Here is a 22,875-nt window from a genome sequence, read left to right on the forward strand (position 1 = left end):
GGGGCTGGATTTAAAAACAATTATAATATAGAGGGGTGGATAAGCGTTGGATCACATGTGATACAGAAATGGAGAGGGTTAAAAAAAAAAAAAGTTTTGTAAGATGTCTCTGAAGTGGATTAAAGTGGAATTCAGTTTCTGGACTCCCAGCCCATGCGATGTGCTTGCAGGCTCCATGGCCCTTCAGCTAACGCAGCGCTGGCTTTCATTCCAGGGCATTGCTGGGCCCATCAGTGCTGCGCGGCCTGGTCGGAGGGAGTGTGCCGGGAGCAGGAGCAAGTGCTGGTCAACGTGGACAAAGCCGTCGACTCAGGGAGCACAACGGTGAGGAGAGGCCACTCGGCTGCATGTAATCATCAGCTATCGAAACAGCCAAGCTAATGGGTTTCACTGCAGCCCAGACTAATCTGAGTGAGCCGAGTACAGATAAAGAATGCTTTCATTTGTACAGGATGCTATACATATTGTACTGTGTGTGCTTCAGTATGGTCCCTGCTAGGGGGAGTCTTCTGAACAGAAAGTCATGTTTCATACTGTCTCTGTGGTCTCAGCTGTGTATCCAGATTCAGAGGGGTTTCATTTTTAAACCTGATTTAACCCTTAGCGGTCCATTTATTTAGCGCGTCTCAGGCACGTCAGGTCCAATTTATTTTCACACATGCAGTTTATTTTAGACGCGCTGTTTTAAAAGTATTTTTTTCACAGTAAAACAGGTTTAAAAGGCACTGCATATCAACAGGACACTCAGTACTGCATTTCCAGCACCGCCCCACCCCTCGTTCGCTATATTTTTCAAATAACTTAATAATAGCACATACCGATAAATCATCTCTTGATCACTCGTTTTATCACCAAACTCCTCAATAATGTGATCCAAGTCGTTATTTTATTACTATAACATCTAAAAAAAGCTCTGCAAATGTCTGTGATATTCTTTGAGCGCTGGATGCGGAAGCAGCTATCTTGTTTGTTTATGTCTGTGTTATCTATGTGATGCCGGGTCTATCAGTATTCATGAGATACGTCCTTTTTTTTCGGTTTCTCTTGGCTCCTGTTGGTCTCACTCGGCCATTAATGGTTTTCTCTGCTTTTTCTGGAGAAAAAACGACTAGAGACCTGTTTTTTGCATCTTTTTGATGATGTCGCAGAGGGGCCGACATTGGACCGGAAAGGGAAAATTGCGATGTCGGACCAGGTCCAACATAGGACCGCAAAGGGTTAATGTACACTGAATTTGAGACTTGTTGTTAATGTTAATGTTAATGTTATTTTATTAGTGTACGTTCTTGAAGACCACATTCTGGGATGTCATCTGCATGTCACACTTTATATTATTGCATATATCTGGAGAATAGCTTGCCGAATTGTGATCTAAGCATTTCATTGCTAATTCTTATTCTATGCATTCTAATAATAGTCTATTTTATTATTGTATTTTATTTATATACATTTTTTATATTAATTTTGCCTTTTTGTGGAATGTGTGTGTCGTTGATGTGAGACGTGCTGGCACAGATCCATACTTAACCTAACCACAGGCAATATATATGTAATGGAGGTTGATGTGGGTAAATTACAGGGTTGCCCTGCAGAATATTTTGTGGAGGCTTCTTTTCTGGTTATTTTTGCCATTAGAGTGGTTTTATTTAGCAGCCCTAATTGAGAGGAAGCATGTTGACAATGTTGTGTGCCTCCCTGCATGGATTGGTGTGTGTGTGTGTGTGTGTGTGTGTGTGTGTGTGTGTGCCTCCCTGCATGGATTCAATCCCCACCTGGCCACATTCCACACTTTTCTCTGAGTCACAATCAACCAATCACTCCCACATTTATACAATCAAGCAATGCCATCACCACGTAAGCCTACAAACTCACACACACACCCACACACACCCTTGCCTATGCTCTGTCACAGTTTATGGAAAAGGTTGTTTTAATGTTATTCTCCTAGTTGATCAGTGTAACTCTGTGCTTTGGACTGCTGGGCATTGTGTCTTGTCTGAGATTATTATTAGGCTTTCAAGCTGTCTTGGGAAGCCTATTGTTATTGTGTGTGTGTATATATATAGATATATATATATAGATATAATTTTTATTTATTTTAAACTGCTCCTGTTCGCATGTGGTGTGATCAATCAACATGAAACTTGGCAGGTATCATCTCGTGTAGATTACAGGTGAGATACAAAATAAAATTGCTCTCCTGCGTCTACCAAGATGGCGGCCTGACGCATTTCTTTCAAAACCTTTCAAAATCATCTTCTTGGGAAGCGGTAAACCGATTGATCTGGAACTTTGCATACATCATCATCAACAACCAAACCAGCTTCAAGTTTGCAAAGCAGAAGTTGCTGCGATAAATTTTACTATCAAAATGGCTTGCCCCAAATTAGCCAAAACGCACCCCAAACATCAAACTGCTTCTGTTTGCAAACCGTTTAACCAGCTGACTCTGAACTTGGTAGGCATCATCCTGGGGACAATGGAATTCAAACAGGGAAAAATTGTGTTCTTTTGTTAAACCAGAATACCGTTAGACCTAAGTTTTCTTCTTAAATTTCAAACAGCTTCAGTTGAAAAATGGTTTGATTTTAAATCAAGTTGACAAGCTTCATCCCTGTGTCAATACAATTGACTTTTTCAAAAATGGTGTTTGTGCGTAAACCAATATGGCCACCTGACACATTTCTTTAAAAAACCTTTCAAAACCTTTGGTCAAATGTAAAACTAGCTTATAACTCCTTACAAAGTGCAGATAGGTTAATGGTTACTATGGCTCACATACAGGAAACCATATGTGCTCTATCCATAAATGACCTTGACCTTTCTAAGGTCAAATGTAAAACTAGCTTATAACTCCTTACAGTGCACATAGGGTTATGGTTTCTATACAACACATTTAGGAACCCATATATGCTCAATTAAAAAATTACCTTGATAGTGACCTTTGACCTCACCTTAAGGTTAAATGTAAAATTAGCTTATAACTCCTTCCAGTGTAGATAGGGTCATGGTTACTGTGGTATTTAAAGTTATAAAGCATCGTGAGATAATGAACTAATGCAGTATTTTGAATTGAAACTGCTTCATAAAACTGATCTGTTGCTGACACTTGTGCTGCAATGCTACAGCTTGCCAACATTTCCAACTGGTACTGAGCTTGGAAGTCGTAAAACTGCCTGGCAGTTCTAGTTATTTATTTTTTTACAGTGAATCGGTCATTACTGTAGGAGTATTTTTTTGTAACTATTTATTTATAAGATTGTATTAAAGATTATTGAGGTGGGTCTTGTCATTTAAATGCATTCAGGTAATGAGAAAGGAAGTTGTTTTATGTTTTAATCATACTGGCAAGCCATTTCAGCATAACAAATAAACACATTCGTCAGCTGAATTATCTAAAGAGCAGCAAATCTCTATCGCTGTTCAACAGTGCATGAACCTGCCCTTTTCATTGGACTGTTCCACTCTACACTTTATTATTAGTGTTGATGTGATAATTAATGGTAGATAAAACCTGCATTCAGATCATGTGACATGCAGTACTGCAGAGCGAAGAACCAAAAGTTTGTCGGGACAATAAAGCCGAGGGAACACAGAGCCACTTTGTGGCTTGGAACTTTGTTTCAGGAGACTAGGGTTCAGGCCACTGCATGACACACCAGGGGAGACTTTGGGTTCAATACAGCATGTGCCTCCAATGAGGTCTCCCAGTCTCCTGGAACCAGGTTTGAAGTCTCTGTTCCTGAAAAAGTGCTTGGAGTTCTCTTTAAGGGGAACCACTTGCTTTATGTGTGTGGTGGTGTTTTTTTTTTTTTTTGATGTAGTGTTTATAGTTTGGTTTAAAAGTAAAACGGGTTGGGTTGTTGCAAAATTACATTTCAAGCTAAAGCTTAAGACAAAGTTCCTTTTTAGATTTAGATTTTTATTCATGTCAAGGCAGGAACTGGAACTACACAAACTGACATTAAAGGAAATGGGGGAGATTGCTGAGGAAAGGTGCATCAGTCACATCTGATTGTGTCACGAGCAGCTTCAAATGGTTTGCTCCCCATGGGATTGGGAGCAGTGTGATGGACAATGCCTCTGGTAAAGGTCGGGCCTGGCAGCGCTGCTCGCTCATCTGAGAAATGGAAAGGTCAGAACACTCAGGAGGCAGGTGCGGCTGGCTGCTTACCGCTTGATGTACACGGCCCTCATGTTCCCTGTATTGCATTCGTACTAGTAAGCAGTTCAGTTATTGTCACTTTACTCATTTACACTTGAGCCAAATGCCAGGCCTATTAATGCTTTAATGGCTGGATTACTGGTAGCTTTTGTTTTTTAATGCCAAGATAGAATTTAAAGTTCAAATAGAATAACAGTAACCCCTTCCTTATCTATGCCTGTTGTACAGTCCTGATGCAAGGGCTTCTGTTTCTACCTGTGTGTGTTCCCTCCCCTCCCCGCCTTCTCAGAGGAAGGAGTCATATGGTAGTCTAGAGGCAAGAGAATAGGGCTGTTGTGGTGCAATATTCTAGCTTTATAATGTTAGACATTGACTGTAATTGCTGCAGTCATTTATGGCCATTATCTATGGCAAATATATTTTATATTGTGTTTCTTAAAACATAATTGAGCAATTGGCGAGTCATCCATTGCAAGACTATATACATTCACTGAGGTTCTTACTGCTTTCCCATTATTGCCGAGTAGCTGCACACAATCCTCACACGGTTTGTGGAAGGAAGTAGTGCTGGGACGCCAGCATCACTGTCGAGCCTTCCTGAGGTGTCGTGGGCTAGCCGCCCTGCGAAGTGCCTCACCCAGCCCATTCCAGACGCTTGCCATACTGAGGCGCTAGGGAGGTTGCACTTCACAATAAAGCACCTGATGAGCCCTGTGCAGTGCCCCACCCAGCCCATTCCAGACAGGTGCCATGCTGAGGCGCTAGGGAGGCCACACTTCAAAATAAAGCACCTGATGAGCCCTGTGAAGGGCCGCACCCAGCCCATTCCAGACAGGTGCCATGCTGAGGCGCTTGGGAGGCTGCAAATATGCTGATCCCCAGAGCCAGCATTACACTTCATCCATCAACACCGGGCCAAGAGGAAATCCACATTACCTAAAGGAAACATGCTGAAGGCTCATATATTCCCACTACCACTACTATCTCATTTTATCTTGGCGAAAGCCGTCCAATATTAGCATGAAGTAAATAACAGCTACACTCATGTAATAAAAATCAGGTATAGTGGATTATGTTGCATACTATTGCCGTTTGTTCATTTTGTTCATTCTCACATGTACAAATAAAGCAAAGGACCTTTTAGATCTAGTTCATAAAGTCTTAAAAAAACTGAAGCTATAATAACTATAATATTTGCAATAGAACTTGTATAGTTGACATCCCTTTCAGCAATAATTTGTATTAGTAGAAGTCAGTGGAGTAACATTAGAGATGGCTAAAATAGGCAGCATACCTTTTAGAGAAATTATATGCGGTTCCAATTAAGGATATAATCCACCCCATACTGACAAACTAGAAACAACTGAAGTGGGCAGGACAGAATAATGAAGAATGTATTGCAGTCCTGTCCTCCTTTTAAAATCTCAGTTAACAAGACATATTACTGTGGGAATTGTTTGATGCTGAGTAGTAGAGGTCTGCTCGGGCCTAAATTTAAAACCCAATGCGAATCAAACCCCAACCCGAGCCCGAGACCTTTGAAACATTTGCATACCCGGCCAGCTCCACGAATATATTCCAAACATGCACTATTGAAACGAAGTACCTCCAGTGTAGAGTATGCCCGGTTTCCAGTTAAAATGTAAAATAAATAAATCACTCTGTTAATCATTTACTTTTTTTCCTAATAATCCAACACTGCATGATTTAAAAGAAGACCACAACAGGCTTCTTCAAAACTTTGTTACCATAAACAGCCACACAGAAGATGCTCTTGCAAGTTTGCATACCCATTTTGGACAAGCCTATATCATATCAAACCGCTAAGTTAATGACTTAAAAACTATGGCTTTTAAATCCGCTACAGGACGAATACATTCCTTTTCAATGTGCCGCTGCAGAGATGAATCTTGAAATTCCTGTCTTTTTGCTGTCATATTTCAGTAATATTTTGCAAGATTTGCATTGTACAAAGCCACATGGGCTTTTATTATCGCTGAATACAACAATGTTGTCATTTTTCCAAACAGTGGATTTAGACGCTCCACTGCTTCACATTCTCCTGCTGATGGGTTGTGTTTTTTTTTTTTTCCTCCAGCTTATGTACAGATGAACCCGCTTTATATCATGATTGTCGTGCAGGCATAACTCGTGATATAAAGCGAGTCATGATATAAACCGGGTTTCACGTTTGTCTATGACAGCACATTACGAGTGCATGAAAAAAAAGAAAGAAAACTAACGGTGAATTAAAGAGCAGTGTTTTTATACTGTACATTTAATCCTGCTTTACATTTAAACACATGCATATAATGTACTACTGGACAAATACGTTGTGTATCATTAACTGGAATGAAACAGTTTGTGTCATCTAAAAAAGGCAAGAATTATTGACTGATGAGAGTTATCAATACTTTTTTTCGTGTGTGCATTTGTATAATACTGACTGTTAAAATTTGCTGATGTTGGTGTTTTGTAACTGAACTCTATCCTGTTAAGACCACCCACACAGTATTTGACAGGCTGCAGAAAATGTCAGCTTATCAGCCAGGATGATTATTGGTTGTTGGTTGCGTTGGAAATTAATTATATCTTGTGGTTACTTAGTAAAGCCCGGCCACACAGCATTTGACAGGCTGCACAAAACGAATAAGCGGGTTCGTGAGATGATATTAAGAAAGGTCATTTCTCAAAGAAACTATGGTGCATGGCGAGTGGTTTTTCAAACATTGTGAAGCAGGAAGTGAGTTTTAGGAAACACTTGCACACAGGTCTTTAGAGAATCAGTTATGACACAAGATGAGTAGAGATTCAAATCTAGACCTGTTCACCCACGCCTTATGTATCGGTTTGGCTTTGTAAGGCTGTCATGTCAAGCCTACATAAATACTGGGTTAAATATATATTAAGTTTTGTGTTCTAGTTAACTTTTATGATTTTTTTTATTTTCATGAAAGGCGCTATGTGTGATTTAACGGATATGTCTTGTACCTTCTATGATAGAAGGGTTCAAATTTGAGCTGACTTTCAGTTTTGATGTCTGTAAACGAGTGCACACAATACCAATTTTACCAATTGCTATGCTAGTAAGTTTCCATGTATTGATTCCAATATTCTAAAGTTGCACGCATGTAGCTTAAACATTATCATTAGACACAACATTGTAGCACCGAGTTATAAACAGAAATCAGATAATGATCAGCTACCTGATGTTCTGGGAGGTAGCTCAGGTAAGGGGATGGTGTGTCATCAGGAGAGGATTCAGGTAGCTTTTCTCACTCTCACTCTCAAGTGCCTGTCTTATATATCTTGCCTAACTGTGTGTGTGAAGCTGAACTTTGTGAACTCTGCTTACACTCTGTTTTCCTAACAATATCTCTAACATGTCTCTTCAACACAAGGTCCAATGTACCCCACTTTATCAATTCCTTGTTCCTCTGTGTCCAGAGTCGGTAAAACATCCTCCCATCTTACAGCAAAGTGTTCTCAAGTGTGCTCCCTGTTTATTTAACGTTAATTGACCCCTACACAGGATATTGAGTCATACTGTACATGCAGTGCACAGCCTTCCAGGGTTAATAGGTTGGCAGTTTGCATGTTTTACTGGTACTTCAACATGTGACTTTTGTTTTCTCTCCATATGTTTAGCACTGTGCATACTGTAAGCGCCTTGGAGCAACCATCAAATGCTGTGAAGAGAAGTGCAGCCGCTTGTACCATTATCCCTGTGCAGCGGCAGCTGGCACTTTTCAGGATATCCGGAGTCACACTCTCCTTTGCCCAGAACACATCGAGCAGGCTACAGGTAGATGTAAGTCCTTGGCTCCCATTCATTCATTCATTTATTATCTTTTATTATATCCAAACAAGGCTGACTAAGGACTGAGATACACAAGCAATTTTTCTTGTCAATTCTGTTTGACGACAAAAAATGTACAACTGAATTGCGGTTGGTAAATGTGCCACACGCACACTGAGATTGACAATTGTTTTAAGCATTGAAGATGGTGCCTGTTTTGCAGTAAACATGTTTCAGCAGCTGCTTTAGTAATTGGAATATTTTTTGAAAAGATGTCGACATAGAAAAACTGGAGTGTGGACCAGTGGAGGTGAAAGACAAGCTGAAGAACCTCCGAACCTCTGCAGAGAGAAGGGTTAGGGAAGGAAAATATCTGCAGTTTGTCTTTTCCCTCCGCTGGTGATTTTCTGAAAAAGTATTTGCCAATTCCAATCGCTTCGTCGTCTTTTTTTCCTGCAGTCTTTATATTCTGCGTTTCAAACATCCCATAAACATTTTCTATCATGAAAACAAAACCAATCAATTGCAACGTAGCCATACTTTCTATTTGAAAAAATTGAGAGTGAAGTCAGGTGAACACAATTGTCAACTGAATTGATGAAAATCAAGCAGTGGTCTATTCTAGCAACTTGATTGCTAATTGGAAATTGTTGACAACTCGAGTTGTCAATTAGTGACACGCAGTCAGTTTGAGTTGCCAATAAAAAATGGCCTTATTGCTTGAGTATTTCCGGCCTAAGGGATATTAAACCAGGGCCCGGAGCACCTGGCTCGGCCATCTCCTCTGTGGCAAATATATACAGCTTGTTGTGATCATTTTAATTAACTGGACAAAAAATGTAATAAATACAGTTTCTTTCCAGGTGATCTCACTCAGACATCATTTACTTCAACTGGGGAGAAAGGAACTGTACCTTTTTGAGTGGCTTGAGTAATGGGAAAGCGAAACGCTTTGACCTGTCTCCAGAACTGCTGTGTGTAGGTTACAGCTCGTTTCAGAGAGGGGTTGATGCAGTGGAGCTGTAACCTGGCGCACTGGCTCATGAAGAAACATGGGACCAGCAATTCCCAATTCATGCTCAGTTCAATTAACGATGTAATCATCTCCTAGAGATTTCATACTCCTCCACTGCAAACTCACATGTCCCCAGCACAGCCCCTCTTCAACCAAATGCAGCTGCTTTACACATCTACAGTAGTGTGCACATTTATAATGGGACCAGGTTTACTTTCTTTAAAGATATATTTTGTAAAAGAAATGTGCAGATATTATCAAATGTATTGAATGTATCAAATGTATTCAACTTAAGTAGTATTTGTTTTTAAAGGTTTGTACCTTCATGGTTTCAGATGCACTGAGTTAACCTGGTGGATGCATATTTGCTTCCACTTGCATGTAATGCACTATTATTAATTGACATTCTCATGGCACTGTGCCACAAAAGAAAGTTTCTAAAGGATGTGATCTAGTTTAATACAGTAATCTGTGTGTCCTGTATCATTTTATTTGTTCTCTTTCCAAATCCAGCAAAAGATGAAGCGAACTGTGCATTGTGTGACAACCCAGGAGACCTCCTGGACCAGCTGTTTTGTACCAGTTGTGGGCAGCATTACCATGGGATGTGCCTGGATATAGGGGTGACCCCTTTGAAGAGGGCAGGCTGGCAGTGCCCCGACTGCAAGGTCTGCCAAACTTGCAAGTAAGTGGTGCACCAACATGCTTGACACCAACTCCCCAACCGGGTAACAGTGTGTACTGTAGCACCAGTCCTCTCGTCCCTGAGAAACACACAATGCATATACTGCACGCAGATGGGACATTGCACAGAGTAAGAAATGGCATTAAAATTCATTTCCTGATCTGTATTTTGCCTTTAAAGTTGAATGCCTTTATTAAAACTGTTCATGGAAGGGTGTTGATGTGATGTTTTTTTATTTTTTTTCCCCCCAATAACGCTGAAAGATAATTTTAGATGATGGTAAACATTAAGGAATTTTCCATTTAAATAGCTCTGTTCATTATATTTCTGTGCAATTCTAATTCACTAAATCTCTGGGCTAATGCAGAGTTAATTCATGGCACAAATCAATTAAGCATTGCCTCATGAAACAGAAGTCCAAGAACCACAGAAAGGTGCTGGCTGCAACAGCATGTGGGGTATTCCAGTGAGGTCATGCATGTTGGGTGAACTGGCTGCAGATGGGTAACACTGTGCCCATGTTTCAGGAACCCTGGAGAGGACAGCAAGATGTTGGTATGTGACACATGTGACAAGGGTTATCACACGTTTTGCCTACAACCTGTAATGGACTCCATACCTACAAATAGCTGGAGATGCAAGGTAAGGATATATATATATTTTTTTGCATCTTTGGTTATATATAGTCATCTGTCGTGTCTTGCCTTTGGAAATCCTTGTGTTTTAGGATGAGGAGAGGTGAGATGAGTATCGGATTTATTTCATTAGTTAGCTACGGCCTCAGGCCAGGCTAATGGATAAAATAAATCAATCCGATATTTTCAGTTGGACCCATGTGGCATATTAAATTTATACAATGCTTCAATTGAGTTGATGTTATGTATTTATTTCCTTATTTATTTATTTTTTTTGCATTATTCTTTCAGTTAAATTGAGATTCTATTGTACCCTTCTGTAGTCTGCAGCTATCTATTGTTACGTCAGTGTCTTGCTATTGGTTGTATGACCGACAGCACGTTCCTTTAATTGGTTCTTTGTTTCCTGGGGGCGGGGGATGTGAGATTTGGCTTTTATTTTTTGAGCTGCAGTGGTTGGAAGGGTAACCGTTCGCTAGAACGCCTTTTAAAGCTTTAAAAAAAAAAAATGTAAATCCTAATTATGGTTACACATGCAAAATAAAAAAATAGAAATTCTATAGAGAGTCTTGTGAAGGCTCTACCTGTTTGATACATCTAGCTTTTAATAAACCCTGTGAACTTCAGGACTGGTCGCTTGCATTGGTTCACTTGAGCCTTGCTCCTCTGCTGCGCAGCTGTCTGTCAGTAGATGGTTGTGTTGCACCCTGTTAACTCTGACTCTGCCCTGGGGTTATTGAGCGGAGTGGATGTGATGCTGCTGGCTCTCAACAAAGTAAATCCCTTTGGTGCTGTCTATAAAGCTGTCTGATTTAGCAAGCCTCAGAAGTGCGGGTTTGACTCATCGTTTCAGATTGAGAGCTGTACTTCGGAAACCTCTCCCCCTTGTCATCGATTCAGTTTCTTGCGGTATTTGCCTCGTTTTCGGTTTATTATAATAGTTTTATTTTGAGTAGTCCTGGATAGAAAAGCTTCACCCCTCACAGACTGTGGCTTTGTTGTGGTATTTATACTGCGCTATACTGAGCGTGAAACAAGGTCAGATTTGAGCTCCTTAAATTAGCTTTTTATACTGTATTATAATGCCCATATAGACCAAGTCCTTACAAGGTGATAGTCGATGGTTCTAATAATATAAAAGTTGCCTGCTTATTTCTTGGTATTAAGCAGAACTTTCTGATGTGATGTTTGTATTTGATCAGATTGGAGTGAATTGTCCTGTGTGAAACAAAATACAATTATGATTAATTACTTGACGGTTACGGTGTAAGTAAATGCAATTAAAAAGATATTTGGATGTCCTGTCTAGTACAATTCAGATTTGATCTCTGATGTATGTTTCCCTGTCTCTGGCACTGCTGTGAGCACCTCCCTGCCACACAGCCTGCAGATGCTAATTGCTGATTTAGCTGCTAGCCACTTGCTTGGCTGGAATGAATCCCTCCATGCTGGGAGCTTAAATACCCAGTGCAATTTGAGATAGCTAGACAGTCTGAACTTTCTTACCCTGTTTAACCCTTTGCAGTCCATTTATTAAGTGCGTGTCAGGCACGTCAGGTCCAATTTATTTTCACACGTGCAGTTAATTTGACGCGCTGTTTAAAAGTATTTTTTTTCCCACAGTCAAACGGATTTAAAAGGCCCTACATATCAACAGAGCACTCACTAGGCATCTCCAGCCCCACCCCACCCTTTCGTTCGCTATAGCTTTCACATATGCTAATAAATAAATAATAATAATAATAATAGTCGTACATACTGATCGATCATCTCCTGATAACTCGTTTTATCACCAAACTCCTCAATAATGCGATCCAAGTCATTATTTTATGACTATAACATCTCAAAAAAGCTCTGCAAATGTCCATGTTCTCTGTGCGCTGATGCACTGACCAGCCAGCTTGTTTCCTCATGGCCGCCCCTATCTGCTAAGAAATAAATAATCTGATGCCAGGGGCAAGTATGACTAATCATGAGATACGCCCTTTATTTATTTATTTATTCATTTATTTATTTTATTTTTTTTCGGCTTGTCTCGGCTCCTGTCGCTCCCACTCTGCCATTGAATGGTTTTCTCTGCTTTTTCCGGCAAAAAAACGACTAGAAACCTGTTTTTTGAGTTTTTTTGATGATGTCGGACAGGGTCCGACATTGGACCGGATAGGAATGATTGCAATGTCGGACCAGGTCCAACATAGGACCGCAAAGGGTTAACTACAAAATCCCAAAAGAGATCTCGTGATCTACACTCGCTACCCCTTTGAGGATTTGCAGAACTCCCAGTCTGACAGGCAGAGATCTGACTCGGAACTCACGAGCGTTCAATACAACACTGCAGCCAGGACTTCAAACTCTCAAGAATCTGACTCGGAACTCACGAGCGTTCAATACAACACTGCAGCCAGGACTTCAACCTCTCAAGAATCTGACTCGGAACTCACGAGCGTTCAATACAACACTGAAGCCAGGACTTCAACCTCTCAAGAATCTGATTCGGAACTCACGAGCGTTCAATACAACACTGCAGCCAGGACTTCAACCTCTCAAGAATCTGATTCGGAACTCACGAGCGTTCAATACAACACTGCAGCCAGGACTTCAACCTCTCAAGAATCTGACTCGGAACTCACGAGCGTTCAATACAACACTGCAGCCAGGACTTCAACCTCTCAAGAATCTGATTCGGAACTCACGAGCGTTCAATACAACACTGCAGCCAGGACTTCAACCTCTCAAGAATCTGACTCGGAACTCACGAGCGTTCAATACAACACTGAAGCCAGGACTTCAACCTCTCAAGAATCTGACTCGGAACTCACGAGCGTTCAATACAACACTGAAGCCAGGACTTCAACCTCTCAAGAATCTGACTCGGAACTCACGAGCGTTCAATACAACACTGCAGCCAGGACTTCAACCTCTCAAGAATCTGACTCGGAACTCACGAGCGTTCAATACAACACTGCAGCCAGGACTTCAACCTCTCAAGAATCTGACTCGGAACTCACGAGCGTTCAATACAACACTGAAGCTAGGACTTCAACCTCTCAAGAATCTGACTCGGAACTCATGAGCGTTCAGTACAACACTGCAGCCAGGACTTCAACCTCTCAAGAAAAGAGTAATCATTTACATGTATCAAATACAACTGCTTTCCCAGATGTTGGGAAACGTTCTTAAAATACAGTGCACTGTATTCAAAAGTCTAATTATTTTACAGAACATTTTTGTTTTTAAGTTTTATTTTTGTAAAAATGTGCATGTGTGGATGACGACTTTTCTTAACGAGCTACATTGTAATGTATATTTCTTAGTGTGGTGAAGCACTTACAATTGACATCTTAACTTTTTTTCCCCCCTGACAGAATTGCAGAGTATGTGAGCAGTGTGGCACCAGAACAAGTTCTCAGTGGCACCACAATTGTTTATTGTGTGATAACTGCTACCAGCAGCAGGACGTGGGCTTGTCCTGTCCACTTTGTGGAAAGGCGTTCCACCCAGATTCCCAGAAGGACATGCTTTGCTGTCAGATGTGCAAAAGGTAAGTGTTGCCATCCTGTTACAAATAGCTATGATAGCTATGAAACAGATATCCCTTGATTCTGTAACATGTAGTGGGATGTTGGAGTGTGTTGACTAACCCATAGTCATGCAGGTGGAGTCCTAACTAAATCTTCGGACGATCCTCCAGTCATTATTATTTGAACTTGGTGGGGGTGTGGCTAACTGTATCCACAGTTCCCCTGCCTCTTGTCTCCATGCTGCAGTGCATGCTGGTGAGCCAGTGGAAGTGATCATCAATGAGGTGGATAATAAGAAACGTGTATGTGACATGGAGGTGCAAGTTTGACATCGTTCAACTAGGATTTTCCTGTCTTGGGCAGCAGCAGTCATCGTAAACCCACAGAGACCTTCAGATGCACTTCTATTCCAGGGTTGCAAATGAAAATATCATTACTTAATTGATTTTAGGTGGATACATCTAGACTGCGACAGACAAGCAGAGAACGAAACCAGTGTCTTGCTAAAAGACGGATATGTCTGCACAATCTGCAAGCAAGTGGAAGTGGAGGAACTGCAAGCAAGCCAGACATGTGAGGTCCTGGAGACCGCTGAGCCAGTTGAAGAACCTGAACCAGGTAATGGACCAAGCAAGAGAGAAACATGTAAGCAAGTTGAAGAGCAGGTAGCTCCACACATGTATTTATTGGCTTTCTCTGTGTCCCTCGTTTTTATCGTGTGTTGTTCTTCTGAGCGGTTGTGTTTTGTTGATCCAATATTGAGGTATATTCATTTCCTCCAGGCGCTGAGCTGGCATAGTTCCATAAAGAGATTACTGTACAGGGTCAGGCGACTGAATGCAGCTTTTATTTATTTTACTTTAGAGCACAATGGTGATAACAGAAAGGAGTGAAATGGAAAGGCAGTGTAACGGGAAAGGCAAAACAGACTTTAATGAGAGGCCGGGGCCAGGGAGTGGGGGGTTGCAAGTGGCTCTTTTATACTCGTAGAGTTGATGATGACAGATCTGACGAGAACTTGAGTTTAATATGTGGAAGAGACTCTTTAGATAAGATCAGCTCTAGAGGGGAAACTCCCTAAATGTCTCTGTGAATAAACACTAGTGAGTGCATCAAGGGAGGAGGGAAGTAAAGTATAGATGGAAATCTAATTTTAAACTGTTTTTGACAAGCTACAGTTTCTTTTACATGCTTTTGTTGAATTATGACCAATTGGTGGCACAGCAAGGTCTGAATGGTGTCTTTGCTCTTAACACTGCCTCAGAAATCTGAAACTGGTTGCCAGTTGGCCTTTTTAAGTTGGCAGTCAGCACTCTAACATGGTAAGGTTGTTGACAGAAAGTGGTACTTTCTGTAATAAGTGGTACTACAGTGCATATAGCAATCTAAAGCTTGAATCTTGAGCGCTGGGAGTTTTGATATAAAGCAGGGTAAAAGCTGCATGTGGAACAAGTTTGGGTTCATTGCATGCTGGGAAGGAAAGTAGGTTAGCTGGGTGCGAACCGGCACTTAAAGAGGTTATCAGAGCTCTGTTCCTTTTTGGAACAGTGCCCGCCAATGCAGTTGGTAAAGTAGGAAGATTAGTTCAAAGCTTATCCCACCCTCTGGGGAGGAACCACAATTCCAGCTGGAAAGTCCCATCTGTTTACCCTCCGTGTAAAATGCATGCACATGATTAGGGAGTGGTTAACATGTAGAAAACAGAAAGTACGGATTAGAGGAGAAACCTCAAAATGGAGCGAGGTAACCAGTGGAGTACCACAGGGATCCGTATTAGGTCCTCTGCTATTCCTAATCTACATTAATGACTTCTGGTATAGTAAGCAAACTTGTTAAATTTGCAGACAACACAAAAGTAGGAGGAGTGGCAAACACTGTTGCAGCAGCAAAAGTCATTCAAAATGATCTAGACAGCATTCAGAACTAGGCAGACACATGGCAAATGACATTTAATAGAGAAAATTGTAAGGTACTGCACGCAGGCAATACAAATGTGCATTATAAATACCATATGGGAGATACTGAAATTGAAGAAGGAATCTATGAAAAAGACCAAGGAGTTTGTTGACTCATCTTGGGACTCCCGAGTGGCGCATCCAGTAAAGGCGCGCGCAATGGAGTGCAGGATGCGCTCTATAGTCTGGACGTCGCGCGATCGAGTCCAGGCTATTCCTTTGCCGACTGAGGATGGGAGCTTCTAGGGGGCGGTGCTCAATTGGCCCAGCGCCGCCCAGGGGGAGGGAGGGTTAGGTTCGGCCAGCGACCCCTGTAGTCTGGCCGGGTGCCTGCGGGCTTGCCTATAAGCTGCCCGAGAGCTGCGTTGTAGCTCTTGGGTGGCTGCGTGGTGAGTCCACAGTGTGGAAAAAAAAAAAGCGGTCGGCTGATGGCACACGCTTCGGAGGACAGCGTTTGTTCGTCTTCGCCCTCCCGAGTCAGCGCAGGGGTGGTAGCGGTGAGCTGAGCCTAAAAAATAATTAGCCATTCCAAATTGGGGGAACAATAATAATAATAATTGGCAACGACTAAATTAAAAAAAAAAAGTCTTCATCTAGACAATATGGGGTAGCTATAAAAAAAGGCCAACAAGGTGCTCGGATATATAGTGAAGTGTTGAATTTAAATCAAGGGAAGCAATGTTAAAACTTTACAATGCATTAGTAAGACCTCATCTAGAATATTGTGTTCAGTTCTGGTCACCTCGTTACAAAAAGGATATTGCTGCTCTAGAAAGAGTGCAAAGAAGAGCAACCAGAATTATTCCGGGTTTAAAAGGCATGTCATATGCAGACAGCCTAAAAGAATTGAATCTGTTCAGTCTTGAACAAAGAAGACTACGCAGCGATCTGATTCAAACATTCAAAATCCTAAAAGGCATAGACAATGTCGACCCAGGGGACTTCTTTGATCTGAAAAAAGAAACAATGACCAGGGGTCACAAATGGAGATTAGATAAAGGGGCATTCAGAACAGAAAATAGGAGGCACTTTTTTACACAGAGAATTGTGAGAGTCTGGAACCAACTCCCCAATAATGTTGTTGAAGCCAACATCCTGGGATCCTTCAAGAAACTGCTTGAGATTCTGGGATCAATAAGCTACTAACAACCAAATGAACAAGATGGACCTAATGGCCTCCTCTCGTTTGTAAACTTTCTTATGTTCTTAGGTGTGTCCTAACAGACACTTTGGAAAGCGTGCTGATCTCTAAGCCTGTGTTTAGGAGCTTTCCCTGGCAGACAGACCGAACGAGGATTTCTATTCATGATCTTCCCGCGCTCAGAGGGATTTACAAAGCAGTGTCTTCATCTAATGCACACAGAGCTTATTGGGGTGTGTTCCCATTGCTGGGGTTAACTACAGGTAACCTGCTAGATCCTAGGCACATCTAACTTAAAAAAAAAAAAAAAGAAAAAGAAAAGCTGTACGCAACCTTGGCTATATGTTTTGTGAACAGTTTTTTAAATGTTTATTTTGCCCAGATAATTGTTCTACATTGACCTGGGCCTTTCCTTGCTTGGGGTGTATGTCGTGGGTTCCCTCTCGACCCCAATACCTGTTTTTTGGCTAGGGGCTCTGTCAGTTTTTGCTCTACCTGTTCAGCTATTTTCTCTTCCAAATTGTGTGTGCGCAGAGCTAGCAGTGTATACAAATGCAGGGTGAGAAGTGACTTCAACATCCCATATAAAAGCAGTATGGTACAAATGAGCTTTGCGGCCTGCCAGATGAGACAAATTGTGTTTCATTGATCTGTGCTGTCAGGAGCCGTTGCTGAGCCTCACAGGGAGTGTTCAGGTTTACAGCTAACCTGTAACCTGACTCCACAGGCTGGATGGAGGATACTGCTCCATTTAAAGCATTTCCCCCTTTCCCTGTCTGAAGCAGGTGAGGAATTGACAGCACAGCACAGCAGCCCTGCCAGCCAGCTGTCCACAGGCTAGATAGATTGCAGGACAGAGCAGCCTCAGTGCTCCCTCCCACACTTGTGTGTCGATAGTGATTGGGTGCCACATGGTGGGAGTGTAATTTGATCCTCATGCTTATTTAATTGTGGTCTCTTGCACGCACAGCCTGCTGCTTTGTTGAATCGGTTCACATACACAGCAGTGTAGTTTTTTCTGTGCATGTTAATGTGCGCTGGAGCTGGCTGGCTCATCTAAAAGACCTCGTCCTCATGAGACCAGCTGTGCTGTCAGATTGCATGTTAGAGTCAGGCACTTAGGTCTTTGGCAGATGTGAATCTCAGGCTGTTAGCGGCAGTCCTGGATTGGGGGTGCTATGTACAGGGCTGAGGTTTTTCCCATCATTACTGCTTGGTAAATACCGGGGTCGCCCTGTTTATTTAAATGATGGCACTTCTGAGATTCCTTGACCTTTTTAGTTCTGTTCAGTTGACCCAACTTTTATTAAAGAGTTCCGGATGTAAACTTCCACAGTGCCAGCATGCTGGAACAGATATATCTGTATTTTAGAAAGGCTGACAAGACGTAACAAATGAATGAATTGATTACTCTTCACAGCGCTTTGTGTGAGAGTCAGAGGGCATGCTGGCAATCCCTGAGACTCGAACAAGCAGAGAGGGGTTAGTCCTCTACAGACCACACTGTAAACACTGCTGTGACACCCTTGGCTGAGACTCACACAAGCAGAGGGGGGTTAGTCCTCTCCAGACCACACTATAAACACTGCTGTGATACACTTGGCTGAGACTCACACAAGCAGAGAGGGGTTAGTCCTCTCCAGACCACACTGTAAACACTGCTGTGACACCCTTGGCTGAGACTCATACAAGCAGAGAGGGGTTAGTCCTCTCCAGACCAGAAATACAACCTTTTAGACTCCTTATAAAACAGATTCAGTGTCTTGTCCTGATACGTTAATAAAAAGAGAATAGATTGACATATTGTTATAATTTCTCATTAGTGTGCTGGTCTGCTGTTTTCAGGTGGCCACCCTAGCCCTGGATACAGGATGGCAGTGTTGATTTAAACCCAAGCTCTCATGGCTGTCTGTAGGATAGCTGGGAACACTGGAGATTTCTTCAACATGGCGGTCTGATGACCTCTAAAGCCGCACACTAGTTCTGGCTCATGTTCTAAACTGCTTGTGTTAGTTATTGACTGAACAAATTGAGGGTGATGACTCTCCCCCATACATACATACATATATACATACATACATACATACATATACAGTGTCCTCCATAAGTATTGGGATAGTGAAGTCAAAATTGCTATTTTTTGCTGTACACTCAAGCAATATGAAAATAAGAGTAAAATATTAATATGAGGCAAAAGTACAGAATGTCACCTTTTATTTCTGGCTGTTTCAACACATATATGTTTTACCAACTAAGAATAACAGCACTTTCAGAGTTCCATCCCCCCCATTTTATGTGAGCAATAAATATTGGGACATTTGGCTCACAGGCGTTTCTAATTGATCAGGTGTTTCCTTTTGCATTGATTGTTCACACATAAAAGAGCTGTGAATGTGTAGTCTCAGTTTTGTCCTTTGCTTTTGCCTTTGGAGTCTTAAGTTTGTGGTGTCAGTAGGCATAATCCAACATGAAGACTAGGGAGCTGTCTATGAAAGAAAAGCAAGCGATTTGGATGCTAAAAGAAAAGAGGAACTTAATTAGAACCATAGCACAAAAGTTGGGCATAGCCAAATCAACAGTTTGGAATGTCCTGAAAAAGAAAGAAACCACTGGTGTCTTCAGCAATCGGCAACGACCAGGTCGGCCAAGGAAAACAACAGCAGTTGACAGAAAAATGACCAGAGCTGTGAAAAACAACCCTAAAATAAGTGTCAGTGAAATCACCAACAACCTCCAGAATGCTGGGGTGAAAGTGTCACAATCTACTGTTCGCAGAAGACTTCGGCAGCAGAATTACAAAGGCTACACTGCAAGATGCAAACCTCTGATCAGCACCAAAAACAGAAAGGCCAGATTAGAATTTTCTGAAAAGTACAGAGATGAGCCAGTAGAGTTTTGGAACAGAGTTTTATGGACAGGTGAGACGAAGATTAACCTTTATCAATGATCTGTCTTTTGAACACAATTTGTAATGATCCCCCCTGTAAAGAGAAAAAGGTGGCACATTGCTTGTGTAACATGAACTGAGTGGTCAAATTTGAATTGTACGTAAACACACATACATACATGCATACATATTCAGTACAATTAAATCATGTTGGGGTGCTCTGCTGTAGCAGGTTTAATTGAGCACTGCAGTAGGGATGGGAATTTTAAACATATCAACTCTAAAGAAGTGGTTAATAATGTGCTAGATGTATAACCGGTCACGTGACAAATGTCACCAAACACATAATTTTTTATGCATTCATTTTAGAAATTCATCAGCAGTCCGTCGCGTATGAGACTGCTCTAGTGCCACAGTAAGGGCGGATATTATAAAAGGGAAGGGGTTTGGCAATTGCCTCCAAGTAGCTTTTCTAATTGGTGCAACAGAAAGATTGACACTGGGGCGGGTTTTATTCTCGGTTGATCTGGCGCTTCATTGGTGCACTCTGTGTGTGTTTATGCCTGTAGTAGGCGTGGTACGATATCAATTCCACGGCGGGGTTAAATAACGTTAATGACCAGCGTTTCTTTCTGAGTTTGTTCTATATTTAAAATGGCACCTCTAAACAAAGGAAGCCACGTTTGGAAGTATTTTGAGGAACGGACAAGAAAACCGTGGTATGTAAATAATTATGCCAAACAAAACTGCCATACCACAAAAACACAAGTTCAATGCTTCACAGTTTGAAATGAAAACATTCAGAATTATTGTGGATGGAGCTACTGATGGCAATAAAAAGCAAACCTCCATAACATTTGCTATAGATTTGGCTGAACAGGGCGTGGTCACGTTATCCCCTATGAGGACATTGCGTGTGAATCGTGAATGCAGCAGTTTTGAAATCGATGCAAGATTATCCCACTACTGTGCCGACCCATAAAACAATAACAGCGAGGCTGGAAAAACTTAAAGAAAACCATGCTGCAGCTGTTCATACAAAACTTTCAAAAGGGAGAAAAAGTTGCAATTACCACAGACTCGTGTACCCCATTCCCCTATCCTCCCATAGGTGGAAGGCTTTTTTCACTTGAAATTGTTCTGTAAGCTTTTGGACCAAACGGCTGTTTGATTAGTACAATTTTTATTTGTACGTTGGAACTACTGCACTAAAGTAACGGATCTCTGAGACACAGTTCAAACAGGTAGGCCAGGCATCTCTTTTTACAATTTAATGTAAAGTGAATTTTAATACTTTATGTTATTTAGTATTACTTGACCATATACAATTAACTGCACAAGGTGGCAAACATTATATTAATGACTTAATATATTACTTGATTGTGTGTTAGTTTGACATTTAAACTAGGACTTGTGGCAATGTTTGGGAGGTTTATGTACACTAGTACAGTATGTAGAGGAGAGAGTGGCGTTTGATTAGAGTACTCGAAAATTGTAATGCTCAAGTACTCGTCTCGAGCAACACTAGATATCAAAAACCCCACCGCTACTGTCAAAGACAGCAAACTGTAAATCTGAGGCAGACTTTAATATCAGTCACAGAGCTCTTTAAAATTACAAAATTGTGCTATTTTACCTTTTCCAGAAGTGAAAGTATTTCCAACTTTTTTTCAATTGTAAGCACAACTCTCTTTCACTTTCTTGTAGCCATTTTGCATTAGTGCTGTGGGTGATGTTCATCCTCTCCTTTTTTTTTTAACCATATAATTTTGGGCAAAGTTACTTATATACAAGTAATTTTGCCCAAAATTATATGGTTTAAAAAAAAAAAACAGAAGTTTTTTTTTTTTTTTTTTTAATGAACCTTTAAGAAACATACTATTCTAAAAACACTACTATCCAAAATGTGTTCAATAATATGTATGTATATAGTTATATCTCCACTAGCAACATTAATTACAACCATAAATATAAACATTTCAATAAATACTTTGATGTGTACGTGTTGTTGTTGTTTTGTTTTACTTTGTAGTTGAGTCTTTTGTGATGTTAAAACGTTATTTGCTTATTTAGGGTTTATTTGCTTAGAAAAAATATTAACCAGGGCTGTCAGTATCAGAATGTAATATAAAGAGAGAGAGTGTGTGTGTGTGTGTAGATATGGTTTAAACACTGACATTGCAAAGCATTTAAATGTTCATAAAAATTTACCAAAAGCACATCCCTACATTGCAGGTGTTAATGACGAACTACCATTTCAAGCTCCGCGGCTCATTTCATCTTTTCATTTTCTTTTTCTTTTTTTTCTAAAGCATGCTTGGAATGGAAAGCAGTTGAAGAACCAGGGAGTCTGGATCATGCTGCTGAAGAGAATCGGCTCAACGAGGAACAGAAACCTGTAGAGACTGGTAGACAGAACTCTTCTTCTTTACTGTTCGTTGTGTTTTGTGATTAAGGGGGGTGCTCCAGCTAGATGCAGCTTTTTTCTATTCTCAAAATGCATGGTCTGTTATTGGATTTCTATAGTTTGTCATGTTGGGTCTCGAAATTGAAGAGGTTTGTATAGGTGATTGTAATCCTGTGTAATAACCGTCTGTGCTGCAGCAGTGCTTTGAATAGGCTGTGCTGATACGCCTACTCACCAGGGTCTGTAAGGAGTATTTATCAGCAAGTATTCAATAAATCCAGTCTAATGTGATACTCCTGCTCATCATGGCCTGTAAGGAGTATTTATCAGCAGGTATTCAATAAATCCAGTCTAATGTGATACTCCTGCTCATCATGGCCTGTAAGGAGTATTTATCAGCAGGTATTCAATAAATCCAGTCTAATGTGATACTCCTGCTCATCATGGCCTGTAAGGAGTATTTATCAGCAGGTATTCAATAAATCCAGTCTAATGTGATACTCCTGCTCATCATGGCCTGTAAGGAGTATTTATCAGCAAGTATTCAATAAATCCAGTCTAATGTGATACTCCTGCTCATCATGGCCTGTAAGGAGTATTTATCAGCAAGTATTCAATAAATCCAGTCTAATGTGATACTCCTGCTCATCATGGCCTGTAAGGAG

The 22,875-nt window shown here is 41.1% G+C and overlaps 1 protein-coding gene across 17 annotated transcripts in view; it reads left to right on the forward strand.

The window, feature by feature from the left end:
• The window catches only part of kmt2ca (lysine (K)-specific methyltransferase 2Ca), a 146,393-nt gene that overhangs the window by 39,891 nt on the left and 83,627 nt on the right, over window positions 1–22,875 (forward strand). For 16 of the 17 annotated variants that reach the window (XM_059023332.1, XM_059023330.1, XM_059023334.1 and 13 more), the window contains exons 7-13: window positions 215–324; window positions 7,814–7,976; window positions 9,493–9,664; window positions 10,192–10,306; window positions 13,665–13,840; window positions 14,272–14,438; window positions 22,116–22,211. In XM_059023332.1, the coding sequence (XP_058879315.1) occupies window positions 215–324; window positions 7,814–7,976; window positions 9,493–9,664; window positions 10,192–10,306; window positions 13,665–13,840; window positions 14,272–14,438; window positions 22,116–22,211 (999 nt within the window). The remainder of the gene's footprint in view (window positions 1–214; window positions 325–7,813; window positions 7,977–9,492; window positions 9,665–10,191; window positions 10,307–13,664; window positions 13,841–14,271; window positions 14,439–22,115; window positions 22,212–22,875) is intronic. The other variant, XM_059023333.1, reaches the window with a different exon arrangement.

This window comes from Acipenser ruthenus, chromosome 4, assembly GCF_902713425.1.
Source record: "Acipenser ruthenus chromosome 4, fAciRut3.2 maternal haplotype, whole genome shotgun sequence".
Taxonomy (NCBI): Eukaryota; Metazoa; Chordata; class Actinopteri; order Acipenseriformes; family Acipenseridae; genus Acipenser; species Acipenser ruthenus.